Source organism: Berghia stephanieae, chromosome 5 (assembly GCF_034508935.2).
Source record: "Berghia stephanieae isolate SIO BIC M18660-M18661 chromosome 5, UCSD_Bste_1.3, whole genome shotgun sequence".
Taxonomy (NCBI): domain Eukaryota; kingdom Metazoa; phylum Mollusca; class Gastropoda; order Nudibranchia; family Aeolidiidae; genus Berghia; species Berghia stephanieae.
Genome location: NC_088364.1, coordinates 70,651,128 through 70,667,923, shown reverse-complemented (window position 1 = coordinate 70,667,923; position 16,796 = coordinate 70,651,128). Strand labels below are relative to the sequence as shown.

The 16,796-nt window shown below is 34.8% G+C and overlaps 1 protein-coding gene across 1 annotated transcript in view; it reads left to right on the top strand.

The window, feature by feature from the left end:
• Window positions 1-85: 85 nt before the first annotated feature.
• Window positions 86-16,796, top strand: part of LOC144973531 (chitinase domain-containing protein 1-like) — a 28,779-nt gene continuing 12,068 nt past the window's right edge. The window contains exons 1-6 of the mRNA XM_078916066.1: window positions 86-346; window positions 2,835-2,984; window positions 4,809-4,941; window positions 15,318-15,359; window positions 15,853-15,959; window positions 16,555-16,616. Coding sequence (XP_078772192.1) covers window positions 209-346; window positions 2,835-2,984; window positions 4,809-4,941; window positions 15,318-15,359; window positions 15,853-15,959; window positions 16,555-16,616 — 632 coding nt within the window. The 5' untranslated portion in view covers window positions 86-208. The remainder of the gene's footprint in view (window positions 347-2,834; window positions 2,985-4,808; window positions 4,942-15,317; window positions 15,360-15,852; window positions 15,960-16,554; window positions 16,617-16,796) is intronic.

Here is a 16,796-nt window from a genome sequence, read left to right as displayed (position 1 = left end):
CAAAAGACAAACAAACAAAAGAGCAGGAATCTAAAACTAATCATTAAACAAAAAAGAGTTCACTTAAAAAACGAAAGTAGCCAGCTGGACGACGGTTATTGGATAAATTTAGCAGACCACAAACAGAAGCATGCATTAACGCTCTCCTTTCCTGTGAATCTTATGAAATTTTCAAAGGCTTTCATTTCTAACATTAAAACGAAGGAGAATGAAAAGTATTGCAAAAATTATCGCAATTGTTTTGATTATTGTGGTGGTTTTCTGGTCGTTGCCACTGCTTGTCACATCTACATTGTCGCCAGGCGACCGAGGAAAAGTAAAAGGGAAGAACAAGCAAGAATCGAAGGTCCTAACTCTAACCTGTTTTACTTTTAATTTTTAAACCATTTGTTGTACAAAGCAAAAAAAAAAAAAAAAAAAAAAATAAAATCAAAATTTATGTCAGGGTCCATATTATATGAAATTTTATTCTCAGTAAAGACTTTTTTGCACTTTCCGAAAGTCTTTACTTTACTGAGAATGAATTTTCATATGATGTGGACCCTGTGATTCGATAAATTTTACTTTCGTAAAAAGGCCTGGTCTCTGCCGATTAATAATATGAAAAATGTTACCGACAATTTGTTAGCCAGATGTTTTAGTCTGCTAAATGACAAGACATTTTAAAAATATCTTGCACAAAAAAAAAGGGACAATGTTTTAAAATTTTTGCCAAACAACAAAAAAAAAAAAAAGGACCAATTTCTGACATGTTGCCAAATAAAGGTCATTTTTATGTGAAATATTATAATAATGAGAATTCAAATGACCCATATTATAAAACTGAATATTTTATTAATTAAATCGACAAGAGTGTTAGATTTGATAATGTCCAAAATGGGAAGTGATGCGTTTCACAATGATTCATTCATTCACCCCTCTCCATGCCCTATGGAACCATATTTCCATTTCATTCAGTACCAGTTGCCTGCTAGATGTTCTTTTTGTACTAAACACTCTTACAATATCCATCACTGACTATAGACAGCGAAAGTAGCCAGCTGGACGACAGTTATTAGATAAATCTAGCAGACCACAAACAAAAGACGCATTAACGCTTGTTATTGCTTTCCTTTCCTGTGAATCTATTCTATGAAATTTTCATAGGCTTTCATTGTTTCAATGTTCTTTTTGTACTAAACACTCTTACAATATCCATCACTGCCTACAGACAGCTAGTCATTTACACCTGAGTCGAGTGGACTAATGTTGTGTAACGTGCTTTGAAAGGAAAAATGGGACCAGAATTTTCCACAATCACTGTCACCTATCCACTATTTATAACGTCACATGGTTTGTGTCCAGATTAGACCCAACACCACTGAGCTCACCTATCCACTATTTATAACATCACATGGTTTGTGTCCAGATTAGACCCTACACCACTGAGCCACACATAAGTTTTTAGCATTGAATGAGAAAGCCTGGAATTTGAAATAAAACCAGAAAATTTCCTAACATTATATGAAGTATTTCATATGCTACTTAACCCTTTACATTGGATGATTCCAAATTTTGGAAGATCCCAAGTGTCATAGTTTTGAGCAAGAATTGAAGGTCCTAACCTGTTTTACTTTTAATTTTTAAACCATTTGTTGTACAAAGCACAAAAAAATAAATAAAATTAAAATTTATGACAGGGTCCACACCATATGAAATTTCATTCTCAGTAAAGACCTTTTGGCACTTTCCGAAAGTCTTTTTTTATCAGTTATCATTTATATTTTTGAAGTTTTAAAACGCCCCTTCTCTGCCCCTGTCGAGAAGAAATAAAGAAACTACAAAAATTCCATTGTGTTGATCGGTTGAGTTACTCTGCTCGGTAGGGACCATGTCTTTACGAGAGACCCGCCTTTTCTGCAACTGATAGTTTCACCTGTTTTGCCATTACAAGGGGTGCAAAGGATTGAAGCTGTATTCAGATAAATACACTTTAAAATATTGAATGTTGATATGAAGTCAGAATTTTACATAATATTTAAGATTCGTTTGGCTATGTGGTCTAGTGGTATGACACTCGCTTTCGGATTGGAAGGTCCTGGGTTCGAGCCTCGTTCGGCACATAGTTGAGACCTTGGAAAAGGCTTTTTACCTTATCTTCTCTCACCGTACTCAGGTGTAAAATGAGTACCTGGCCGTTAACAGCATGTACTCTGTCCAAAAAATTGTAATATTGCCTAACAGGCATCATGTCCTGTCCTACATGTTAAGTGTTGCTGTTGGCCAGGGACCCCTTGAAAAGTGCTTTGAGCATGTTTAGTGCATATTGGGCTATATAAAAGCTCAATTTATTTTTTGAACGATTGAATGGTTGCTGTATTTACAAAGAAACAGAATAGAGAGTATCCCCCTATAATGATGCCAGAAACCATGATGCGATGTGGAGAACCTGTTCTTTCAAATAAAGTAATGAAGACTAATTGAAACAGATGTGAATTGACCTCAAAGACCAGAATGTGACAAATAGTAAATGTTTTAGAGCACCTATTATAGTCTAATTGAGAATGATAATTTGAAAACTGTCAATTTGTCATCCTTGTTTGACATGAAATTTGTATTCACCAAATTTGAAATTGTCGCTCAAAAGTTGTTGTTTTTTTGTTTTGTTTTTGGGAGGGGAGGGGGACAAGAATGGACACTGTTGATGTTTTTTTTTCTGTTTGTTTATTAGTTGCCCTCTACTCTTTCATATGCCAGCTTCCCTATTAAAGTATGATTTTCTACATTTCGGGGAATATTATGATTGAGTTTCCGACAACAAAACAGATTCATATTTCATTCTTTTATCTTATCAGACACAAGCTGCAGATAAAAATGTATTGGAAAGGAAATTAGTTTCAAAATCGCCCAAGCTGAAAGACATCATAAATGAGCATTCATTGTATTTCGAAAAGGAGAAAGGAAAGAAAAGATTTGAAGGAGAAACACTTGCTTATGTCACTCCTGTAAGTGTTTTTTTTTAACATTTTATATTTGTGGTTTATTCTATAGAAATAGGTTTAAAAATTAGATCAGAAGATTGGGACCAATGTGCACTTATTGGGGTTTGAGAGTATTTTCATTGCAATAATGAAGCCAAAACAATTTGGGTTATCAGGCCTACAAATTAAGTACATGTCAGTTGGGACTGATTTTGTCTCTCTATTATTTCAAAAAGTAATAATATTGCTTTTGTGAGGCATCTATTTATTGTTTTCCATAATAATTGTTTGAAGATGCAATACCGATATTGTCTGAAACCACAATGAGCAAATTAGAATTCAAGACATGCAAAACATGCCAGAAGGTTATGCAAGTTGAGATGATGGAAAGTCAAAGTTATTCACTGAATTTGAACAGAAAATCAATATGAAAATTATGTGATTAATATTCAGTCACCAGGGTCAACTTCATACAATAGTTAAAATGAGAAAATCACAAATTTTTTGTTTAGGAAAAAAAAATCACAGTACTTTATTCGTAATGGATCAGTTAATGAAGAAAATTGAACAAATAAAAAATAAAAAAAAAAGATACCACAATTAAAATAATCTTGACCAAATAGGTTCTCTAAACTTTTTTTTTTCAAAGTTGCTTATATGAAACAAACCACTGTCAAGTAAAAAACTCCCCAAAAACTCATGAGAAGAGCAGGCACTTGGGCAGAGTGCCATTTCACTGATTGGCGCTCTTGTGTAAATCACCGTAGTGCATACATTTATTAAAGCTGCATATATTTTAATACATAATATTGTACGTTTATATTACATAGTTTTATGTTTTATGTTTGAGTGACTGATGCTACATCACAAATAGGCATTTTGACCTTGTTGAAATATGGGTTATGGTACTATAGACAAACTATGTATATTATTATTATTATTATCATCATCATCATCATCATCATCATCATCATCATCATCATCATTATTATCATCATCATCATTATTATTACGATAATGATGATGGTGGTGATGATGATGATGATGATGATGATGATTGTTGTTGTTGTTATTGTTATTGCTCAAACAACAGTTATGCTCAAATTACAGTAATAGTTAAGAAACTCAAATAAGAAACAGCGACACATCTTTACAATGTTTTCTACAGCATACTCAGGACTGATCTGACTTATCATTAATCAGCTCACATTTATATAGACAAAGGAATAATCAGTTCCAATATATTATATTATATTATATTTATATAATTATAATTTTTATTACTCCTATAGATCTGTTTTTGTCACTGGGACAATCTACGGGATTGTAGATTGTCCCAGTGACAAGAAACAGATCTTAATAATAATTATAATTAAAATGTTTATAAATAGCTCCTTTTATCAAAGAGTTGAGCACTATTATTTCATGGTTTTTGCTTTTATTATATATATATATATATATATATATATATATATATATATATATATATATATATATATATATATATATATATATATATTGATATATATATATATACAGTAAAACGTAACATGTGGATTGTCTCTCTTGCATTCATTACAATTATCAAATAAATTATGCTTTACCCCATGGATTTTCATCAATTTTCAAATTTTGATTACTAATTTCTTTACACTGGGAAAGATACTTGGACATGTGGAGTCCGGGGTGACCATGCTTATCTCAAATTCAGGATGGTTGAGTCTAATGTAAACTAGACTCGATTTAGTGCATTTCGCAAAACAAGCAAAATAGATAATTGTCATGTTTTCAATCTACAGAAAGAATGCCACATTTTTTGTTTATCAAAATATTTTTTTTCTTCCCCAGTGGAATAATCATGGATACGATGTTGCTAAGATATTTGGAGCCAAATTTACTTATGTATCCCCAGTATGGCTCCAAGTGAAGAGAAGCCCTAATGCAGTGTATCACATTCAAGGCACCCATGATATTGATAAAGGTGAATTAAGTCATTTACATTTATGTTATAGATTTTCATTTTATTAGGGGGAAATATTTGTTTGTATTTAATTATAACAGTTAGTGCCTCACAACACAAGGCAGGTGATTATCAGAGGTAATTTAATTGTTTAAAAATTACCAACAGACAAAGTTATTGTCTGATCTGCCTTTTAAACAGATTCCTTTCGACTTTTTCGCCTTCTCTCTGATTCAGAGAGACGAGAGAAAAAAGACCTGTATTGTGATTTGAACAATCTACTATATCCAAGCCACCAAAGAAGCCCTGCTTTAAATGCAGAGGTAGTAGATTGCTTCGATCGCATAACTCTGTTATCTCTTCTTAGACAGATGAACAATGTCAGCCATAGAAACAAGGGTTTTGATCTTAACATTGCCAATTTCTTTCTTTGTCATTTGGGACACCCTGATATTAGAGCTCATTCCAACTATTAAATCAAATTGAATGTATTCAATAACATACCTTTTTTTGCAAATGTTCTTCGTCACTTAGTATCATGGACATCCGAGTGGTTACTGGATCTTGATTTCTTTGACAGTCGGGCAATTTGTGCATAATTTGTTATCTGATGGATGACCACTTATTTTTTTTAAACAGGAATGAGAGACATCCAATGTTTATCGTCACTTTGCCAGTTTAGTTTTATCTTCTTCTGATTTATACATACACACTAAACATAGGCATAGGGATATTGACCTTAAAGTTATTGGCTTTAAATAATAAAAATATGGACATGTGGATGACCAATTATAATATTGTTTTTTGTTTTTTTTTGCTATGGTTTTATGACCTTTGCTAAGACTTCATACTCATCTGATTTGAATTTGACTCATATGTGAATGAGTACCTGAACGAAACAATGACAGATATGATAATAATATAATATATAATTAATTCATATCATAATGTCTAGTACACATTATATATTAAACTGACAAGTAAAAATCCACATTGATATTATAATAGGATATATGTATTAAAATACATACTAGGAATCTAAAGCATATGCTCTACAGAAAAGTTCAGTTTTTAACCGCTTTCTGTGGAATGTGGAATAAATGGAATGTCACTGCGTTTTGTTGCAATGCTGATATCAGAGGGCATGGTGGTCAAAGGATTCCTCATTAAAAACTAGAAATTGTTGAGGTTCCCTAAGTAGATTTAGATGAGCACATCTTAAATTTTAACTGGATTTATAGTGGTGGATATGTTATTGAAGGTAAACAGTAGTAGAATTGTTTAAACAATTGAAAACGTGGGTCAGTATTTTAAATTAAATTCTAAACTTTACAGGTAGCCAGTGTAGGTCCTCCAAAATGGGGTAATATGCTCATGCTTTTTGGAGCTGCTCTGTTCTGTATCTTTTGAGTTGATTAATGACAATATTATCACGACCATAGAGCAAGTTGTTGCAATAGTCAAGGTGACTAAAAGTCATAGAGACAACTAGAAGTAGCAATGACTATGAAAAATGTTTTTTTCTCTTTTTGAGGAAAATTTTTGTCTGAAATCAAAGCCCTATCTCCACTGAGGAAAAAATGTTTTTGAATTTTGAAAATCCATTCATAAATAAACAAGCTATGCAGTTTCAGAGGTGTCATTTATTTGAATGACCCGCAAAGAGGAAAAAAACGCGAAAATATGGGACGCTTTTTCGGCATTTTTTTCGACCTTTGGTTGTATCTTGCGTAATAAGTGGATTAAAAGATTGAAATTTGGCAATTTTATGGCAAAATTGATAGAGAATATGATGAAAACATTAGAAGAGTTCTAACTTATATATAAACACACACACACACACACACACACACACACAGAGAGAGAGAGAGAGAGAGAGAGGGGGGGGGGGGGGATTGCGTACGTAAACAAAAGAAATATAGAAGGAAAAGAGAAATTGGACAAGGGGACAAAGGTTACTGATAGAACGTGACTTGGAACACAAAAATTAAACCCATGCTGAGATTGTAGATCATATTGCAATCGAAAACTTTTAACATTATAATTTCTTAAATTCTTGTAAATTAAACAGTCAAATTATCAGCTGTTTATTGAACCCAAACGCAATGGCAGACGATAAGCACCCCTCTGCCAGTGAGACCGCGCAGACATTTTGACTAGTCATGAACTTTAAAACGAGGTCAACCAATCAAAAATGTACTCTGGTTAAGCAGATATCAATTGGGAACAAGAAAAAATAATCAGTTACCAATATCCTTCATTTATAAACCAAGCATTTATTAACAAATTGCAAGATTTTGGCCTTAGTCAAATAAACAAAAATCCAACAAGGGGTACAAATATCCTCGACTTATTTATCACAAATCGACCAAATTTAATTGTCAAGTGTACAACCATTCCAGGCATTAGTGACCATGACATTCTCATCACGGAAAGCACTATCAAAGCAAACAAAATCACAAAAAAATCACACCCTATTACTATTTGGAAAAAGGCAAATATCGCCGAAATGCGGACAGAAACACGTCTTTTTAGTGAAAACATAATTAATCAACATCTAGAAAGCACTGAGGATGTTTGGACTGCCATCAACAACCACCTAAACAAAATGATGACCAAACATGTACCAACGAAGAAAAGCTCAAAGAAATTTCACCAACCATGGATAAACACCACCGTCAAACGATTATCTAGACGGAAACAAAAGGCATGGAGCAGAGCGAGAAAGTCCAACAGTAAGAAAGACTGGTACAATTACGCCCGACTCAAAAAAGAAACACAAAAAGAGAGTAGAAAGGCCTATCATAATCATGTTAAGGAACTTGTCAGTGAAGACTCAAACAAAAAGCTCTGGAAATTTATAAAAAGTAGGAGGTGCGATTCAGTTGGTATAGCGCCCCTTGAGCATGATCGTGTATTATACTCTGATGCAAAGGGAAAAGCAGACATACTTAATAACCAATTCTGCTCTGTTTTTGCTTCAAAAGATCATACCAAAATTACCACTCAACAACTACGAGGCGAAGAAAACGATTCCAACACTATGGCCGAAATCAATGTGACAGTCGAGGGCGTTTCCAAACTCCTCGCCACTCTAGATCCAAAGAAAGCATGTGGCCCAGACAAAATACCATCCCGTCTCTTAAAGATATTGAGTAACGAATTTGCACCTGCCCTCACACATTTGTTCAAACTCTCTCTTGAAACGGGAGACATACCAATTGTTTGGAAGCACGCTCTTGTCCAACCCATCTACAAGAAAGGTGATAGAAGCAGGGCTCAAAACTACCGTCCAATTTCATTAACTTGCATTTGCTGCAAACTGTTGGAGCATATAGTGAGATCCTCAATAACGGAATATCTCGAAACTAACAGTATTTTTTGTGATGAACAGCACGGATTTAGGAAGCACCACTCATGTCAAACTCAACTTCTATCATTAACACATGATCTGTCAGCTGCTATTGATAAAGGTGGCCAAATTGATCTAGTACTACTGGACTTTGCCAAGGCCTTCGACAAGGTTCCTCACCATCGGTTAATCCAGAAATTGTATGACATTGGTATCAGGAACAAAACCTTACAATGGATTGCAACTTTTCTGGACAATCGCACCCAACAAGTTCTTGTCGACGGCGAGACTTCCACTATCGGAATGGTGACATCGGGCGTACCTCAGGGCTCAGTCCTTGGCCCGTCCTATTTTTAGTGTACATAAATGATCTTCCACGAGGTATAAGGTCAAAAGTGCGCCTCTTTGCTGACGACACAGCATTATATAATCAGATCAGAACAACAGACGACTGCAAAACACTAAATGACGATCTAGCTAAATTACAAGAATGGGAAACAATAAATCAAATGGAATTTAACGTATCAAAGTGCAATGTTCTAACCATCACAAATAAGAAAGCACCTATTACATTTGAATACCAACTTCATGGTCAAAACCTGGAACATGTAAAGACAGCAAAATACCTTGGCATTGAGTTTGCTAAAAACCTCAAATGGAATGACCACATATGTCACCTGGCTTCAAAGGCAAATCAAACAAGCGCTTACATCACCCGCAATTTAAAAAGATGCCCAATCACAACTCAAACCTTTGCTTTTAAAACTATTGTTAGACCAATTTTGGAGTACGGCAGCTCAATTTGGGACCCATATACAAAGAAAAACATCGACACCTTAGAAAACATCCAAAGAAAAACAGCAAGACGCATCACAAACACATTCGATCCTTTTTCAAGTGCGTCTGAAATATCACAACGGATTGGCCTTGAACCTCTGGAAAAGAGAAGAAAGATAGATAAACTTAAATTGTTCCACAAGATCTACTACAAAAATTCCTGCCTTAAACTTCCAAACGACATCAAAGATATCGGCACAAGAAATACGAGGGGACACACAGCAAGAGTAACCATCCCAACATCAAAAACAGACGCCCACATGTATTCGTTTTTCCCTTCCACTGCCCGACTATGGAATAGCCTCCCAGCTGAAGTGGCTGAAAACGGTTGCCAACATGCCTTCACGCGATTGCTAGAGTTCACAACGTGACTTTTTAATCTATGTGTTTTTTTTTTAATTAGTATTATGTGCAGAGTTTTAGTAAGTTTAAAATGTAAAACACTACAAACTGTGGAGTGATCCTCGACAATATTGGAGGTTTCCACAAGACGAAGAAGAAGAAAAAAAAAAAGTGCTTTGCCACGACTCGCTCAGCCGCTGTTTGGTGCCAAATCGTTTTGAACTTGTGATTCGGGCTGTAGGGGGGCAAAATGGCTTTGTCTTTTACAAATGAAGAACAAATTAGGATAGTGTTTTGAAAAATACGGGAAAAGTACTCGTCATATTCATATGAAATTTTACAACCTAAAAGAAGAAATGTTCATGTCTTACCTTGTCAGCGACAAAACCTACACGCCCGGTAGTTTTAGAAATATTTTACTCCAAAGAGTAAAAATCTATTTTTAACGGTCTTCTGGTAATCGTATGAGTTTTGTCGCTTGACATAATCTAAAATGACCTTTTTTCTAACTGTGTGCCAACTTTCAGTCATATTCATCGATAAACAGCGTCGTAATTAATTTTTTTAAAATAGCATATACCAAACGGCTTTGTCCCATATTTTGTCGCGAATTTGGGCACTTCGTGAGCGAAAAAGAGGCCCAAAGATTTGTGCGGGATAGTCATTGCTACTCACTGCTGTTTATTTCTTCATAAAATCGGATCACTTAGTTATACTGCTGGAACCCAGCAAGTGACTGACAACAGCAGCTGCATGCTGTAAAAGTGGCTACCTGGACGGGGATTCCCCTTTTTGAGGGTTATGACACAAAGTATTGCATTTTCGTGATGTAATACAACACCATATCTAGATGACCACTTACATTACAATAATATCAACTTACAGAACAGACAGTACTACTTTCACTTGTTATGTTGGTTCTTTTTTCGTTTTATTGTGATTATTCTGATAGGTTTTATAAGCAATTTAAAATCCCTACCATTTTAAAATATTTTTGTTGTTGTGCGGACAATAAAAAATTCAAATCTTTAAAATCAGACGTTGGATTCCGAAACTAATTAATGCTTTGTCCAGTCTTAATATTATTACACACAGTAAACATTCATTTTCTGATTCAACACATTATAACTACGTTTTGAATGGTCATAAATGTAATGGGCTGGACATCTGGTATGTTCTCTCCATTTGTATTTTGTATTGTATTTAAAAGATATGGAGATAAGAGGATTAAACAATTTAACACACTCCTAAAGAACATATAAAGCAATATAGTGTGTATGTAGGTTTTACTTCATTATTACAAATAGAAACAAAACCACCGTCATTACACCAAACAACAACACCATCACAGTGGCGTAGTAGATAATAGAAGCAATGAATATGGTAGAAAAAGGTATTCCTCTCTCTCTCTCTCTCTCTTTCTTTCTTTCTCTCTCTCTCTCTCTCTCTCTCTCTCTCTCTCTCTCTCTCTCTCTCTCTCTCTCTCTCTCACACACACACACACACACACACCCACACATACATACACCGATACATCCTGCATATACACACATATTACATACACACGTAAAAGACAGGCTAAGAGAAATGAATCACATTCACACTACACCTAATTCATACCACTGACAACAACGATATAACATCAACAGTACAGATAGTATTCCACAAAGGCAAGTTCGACTGGGGAAAATAAGAAGAGGGGGAGAGGGGGGGGGGGGAACTTAAACAGAACCAAGATAGAGAAAATAATAGTGGCACCTCCTAGGAATTAACAGATATTCAGACATTATTCTCAATAGTCACAATGTACAAGTAGTGCAGCTGGTGAATAAAACTTTCCCACACCAATCAACAGAGATATGAATGAAACAAACCCATTCATTTCATATTTCTTAAATCAGTAACAGATGTGTCTTTAAGAACTATTATTATTGTAGGGCTACTTGCAGAGGGAGTGTATATATATATATATATATATATATATATATATATATATATATATATATATATATATATATATATATATATATATATTGAATCGTGTTTGATACAAATATGGTACGAAAAGTGCTCGACATGCAGTAATGGAGCGAATTATTATTATTTAAAATATTTACCACAATGTTTGAGACAGTCTACATTAATGTTTCAGGCTTAATTTGCCATCGTCAGGACTGAGTTGTTTTGTTGACTGTTGTTGTTTCTTGAAGTGGTTCCGGTTTAAAGTTGCTTAACAAGAATTTACGCCGATGGGGACACTTTCCGTACATCTCACTTTTCATGTTGAGTGTGGCTTCATGAGGGTGTTTGATTATAGTATATTTCTCTTCCAGGCATAAGCTACATTGTTTTGATGTTGGTGTGTATCCTGTTGCTTTAGATAAAATTTTCCATGAAATGTTGTGGTCTAGTTTGTTGTCTTTTAATTTCCAAATATGTTCGCTGAGTTTTGTGGATGTTTTTTTGTTAGTGTTTCTAAATGTTGAGGTGTGGAGGTTGTATCTTGTTTTGAAATTATTTTCTGTTAGTCCTACATATTTTTCTTGCTTGTTTGTTTTAGTTTCTGTGACTGTGGCTTGGTAAATTAAACTTGATTCTAAGCATTGTTTGTTTAGCGGGCAATGTTCTTTATTTCTGCAGTTGCATTTTCTGGTGGGTGGGTTTTGCTCTTGTCGGTGGTTTATTAATATTTTTTTGTTGTGGCTTGAAATTATTTGTTCTATGTTGCGCATACACGAGTAGCTTATTTTTATGGTATTCCTGTTGATAATTTTATGTAGCTTGTGGTTTATTGGAAAGTGTGTATCAATTAATTTCAGGAACTGCTGTCCTATGTTTGTGCTGACGTTTTTGTCGAAAGGTGGGTTGAACCAAGTTATGTGTCGTTTTCTTGTTTTACGTTCTTCACTTGTGTGTTGGGGTTTACATGAGAGGGAGGCGTCTGTGTATTCAAATGGTGTGTTGTATCCGCTTTTTGTGAGTGCTTCTTTGTAGGGGGTGGCTGCGACGTTGAATATCTCCCTGTTTTCCGAAAGTTTGCTCACCCTCAGTGCTATGTTTTTTGGTATGTTTTCAATGACGGGACGGGGGTGGTTGCTGTTTTTATTAATGTAGCTAATGGTGTTGTTTGGTTTTCTGAACGGTTGGAATGAATTGGATTTTATGTCGAATGTGATGTCGAGGAAGTCAACTGTTTTTTTTGTTTGCTTCTATCGTGATTTTCAGTTGAAAAAAACAGTTGACTTCCTCGACATCACATTCGACATAAAATCCAATTCATTCCAACCGTTCAGAAAACCAAACAACACCATTAGCTACATTAATAAAAACAGCAACGTTCCTGTACTACAATAAGTACGACTTCTTCACTCCTTTACCATATTCATGGGAACGTTTAATGACAAAACTGTAGAATCAGTGTAGTAAAGTGTTCCATGGTCAGTAGGGAGTCCAGGAAATGATTATGACATTGTTTACATTGTGTAACTGGTCCAAATTCATCACCCACGATAGCCTAGACATCTCATAGACTGCTAGATATTCCCAGTGAAATTTGATACCCCACCCCTACACTTGTTACATATTTGTTGAACTGAATTAACATTAGTGCAACAGAAAGTAGACAGTTTGTACTATGTACTAGTGTGAATAATAATAAACTGCAACGTCTGATTGTTGTTGTAGGGATTGCAGAAATATTTGATTTAAACGATAAATGTAGTGAAAATGTGAGTCTACTTTGCTGTGTTCCTGAGAAAGAAATATACTGATGATATCTATGATATTTAGTCCACCGTGTGAGGGGGATTTCAATCTATAACATGAGTGATATAGATTTACATTTAAGATAATTGTGGCTTGGCTATGCCATTATTTATCAGACCAATTAGACTACTCGCTTCACTGACTGCAGGCACGTGCCATGCCAGAGCGCAGGTAAAGAGAAGGAGAGTAGTGACCTCTTGACCCAGCATCTCAACTAAGTGATCCGCTGGTAAACCACTGTGTACTAGAAGTGATATTAATATAGAGACACTTTTTAAAGCACCAATAGATCTAAGATAAAAATCGCAAGATCTAATTACAAAACTGACATGGGGAGACATGTTTAATTTGGTGTAAAAAATAATTCCCTAAGTTTCTCACAGGGTCCTTGGTGATGGGAATCAAACAATCAGATAAATGTGCAGAAAAAGTCCATGTGGCCATGTCTTATAATTTACAACACCTTTGTTTTATTTTCATTTAACCTGAGTTTATTTCCAGTCACTAATATCAGACATACAATTTTCAATTTGTTGAGATAATTGTCAGTATTAATGGGAAACAGTTGTTGTGTGTTGTCTGCGTTAAAATGGAACTCAATATAAAATTTGGAGATAATTTCACTTAATGGTCTAAAATAGAGAGAAATTAAAGAAGGTCCCGGAGCTGATCCCTATGGGACACCAAAAGAGAGGGGAAAAGGATACGGAAAGTCATGTTGGTTTGCAGATACTGATTGCCTCCTGTCATAATGGTAGGAATAAAACCAGTCAAGAACAGCAACCCCCAAATCCGTACAGTGTTTTTTGTCTATCGATTAAAAGACTACGGTCAATTGTGTCAGAATCAGAAGCAACACTTAGGTCGAATAGTATGATAACAACATCATCATGTTTGTTTCATAAATGATTTATGATATTGTGAACTTTGATAAGAGTAGCTTCGGTGCTGTGACAGGGGTGATAAGCAGACTGAAATTGAGAGAATAATGATTATATGATTGAGATCCTAGTTTAAAAGGGATGTCAAGTGGGTGACATGGTTCATTGTAGATTGTGAATTTGTTTTTGTGTTGCCTGTTTAGTTGAATAATTAAGACTTGGTTAAGTGAATTCAGTATGTGCAAACTTGAAATATGGCTTATTGATGCCAATTTTAAAATTTCATTTATTTATCTATAAGCTTATTCCGTCAAGGAAGTATAGTAGTTGTAAATTACTTGTTTTTATTGACTGATACAATCGGCAAAGAATTGTGTCTTTAATTGTGACGATTCAGATGCTCTCGGTTAGTCGATAGAGCCATATAACCCGAAATGCCAACAAAAGTAAAGAAAGGGAAAGACAAGGAGGAATCGAAGGAGGGAACTTGCTGTTAAGTTCCCTCGGAGAGGAAAATTAGGCCACTGCACTGGGCCTAGCCTGATCAAAGGGAAGAGAAAGAAGGAGAAAGTCCGCTTCACGGTCAGACAATTGTAATGTTAAAATAAATGGAGATTAAGGTTTACGAACACGATACATTCATTACGGAACTAAATAATATGTATAACACAAATGAGAATGATACAACTCTACTTATCCATTTATCCTTTCTCCTAACATCCACGAATAGGGAACACTACAATGATAAAATGATATAGAACAGGACCGCTGAAAGTGATATTCTGTTCAATTCAACATAACTTACAAGAACTCCCTCTGCTTTCCCGCGCTACGCTTATATAGCCCCAGGCTCGAACCCTGATTGACTAAAAGCGGTGTTCAAAATGCCTAACCTCCTGGGAAGGTACGTTCAACTCCAGACTCATTCGGGTGATGTCCTAACAACCATGTTGCTAGGGCATAACATTGATTAATAAAGGTATCTGTGCAATAGATTTTGCCTGTAAATGTAGAATAGAACAAAATCGAATATGACTGTATTATAAAAGTAAAAATGTTTTGAAAAGAATTTTGTTAAAACTTACAGTAGTTATAATAAATCGTTTGGTTTTTTGTTTGTCCACTATTTTGTTGTTCAAATTTAGGGACGTCATCTATTCCTATTTAATTGTATGATAGTGAGTTTCATATTTTATTATTATTTTTTTTTTCTGGTGCAGGTTGGGTGTCTGATGTAATGAAAGGACGAGATACATCAGTTAGTAAGTTGATCTCTTTTCATATATTTTAACTTTCAACAGTTTTTAATTATTTTAAAGACCATTTTAATAACATTTTAAATTAATAACATGAGAATGTTATTAATTTCAAAGATAGTCATGGATAAAAAAGTTACCCATAGTGTGATATGGATTTTCTGCTCTTTTAGAAAAAGTTATTTTCCTGGCAAGGATAAAATTTAGCCAACAGACTCGTAATTGTATTGTGTTGGAATAACCTAGATAAAGAGGATTAACTATTATGTCAAAATTTATGCTTTTTTGATGTTGAAGAAACAAAACACTCTTTCCAACAAAGTCATTGATTCTAACTGATGTGTATAGATTAAGCTTAAAACTCAATTACAACCCATCATTTTCACCTTGTCATAATATCATTTTGAGATGACAGGTTGTAGATATTTGTCTCATTAGAGGTAATAATGTCTTCATACGAAATTCTACTTGTTTCCACTCCTATGAATTGACCAATCAGTGCCAAGAGTCTTGTTTGATGGCTGGTCGAGGACAGACTTCACAACCATGTTTGCCAGCGAAGATGAAATTGAGGATTGTGTGTTTGCCATACTAAAGGTTGTCAAAGTAAGTTGAACAAAATTGAATATGACAGCTTCAAGAAAGAATGAAATGTGTAACAATCTACGAAATATGTAAAGGGAAGATTCAGGCTCATATTAAGAGAGAAATCACATATTTTGATGCCTGTCAACTATCCAATGGTGAAACAAAAACATAAAAAGCCCTCAACAAATTTAGATTTTTTATAATTATAAACGTTAATTAACATTTAATATACAATTATAATTATGGAGGAAATTATAATGTGTTACTCACAATTGTTTTACGTACCACAATTATCCAAATACAGTACTCATTGGATTTTAACACACTGTAGGGAGAAGTCAAAAAGCATACGAGAATCCGAGTGTGCTGAAATCCATAGCTCATGGATGGTAATGACTTATGGCTATGTAGATAAAATTCTGTCACCTAGGTCCTGTATGCCGTATTGCAGAGCATGATGGAAATTTGGCATGCTAGAATCCAGGGAGTACTATCTATGCAACATACTCCTCTGTTTCAATTAATCAGTATGACAATAATCATTTCATTATGTTACTTTGATAATTGGCTGTTACTGTGTGAATGATGTGTTTCGAATGCCTCTCTTTTAAAGGATAATCAATGGCAAGGGGCAGTAATCGAGATCTGGTCACAACTTGGAGGACAATTACGCAGGTATTTATATGTGATCCTGTCGGCAGCTGTATTGGAATTATTACTTACTTACTGACATCTTCCTATCTCTCCTTGTGGAAAATAGGGCTGTGAACACGTCTTCTCCAGACTGTCCTGTCAGCTGCAGCAGTAATGACCTCCCCCATTTTGCCTCTTTTCTTCTCGACTGATTGGAATTAT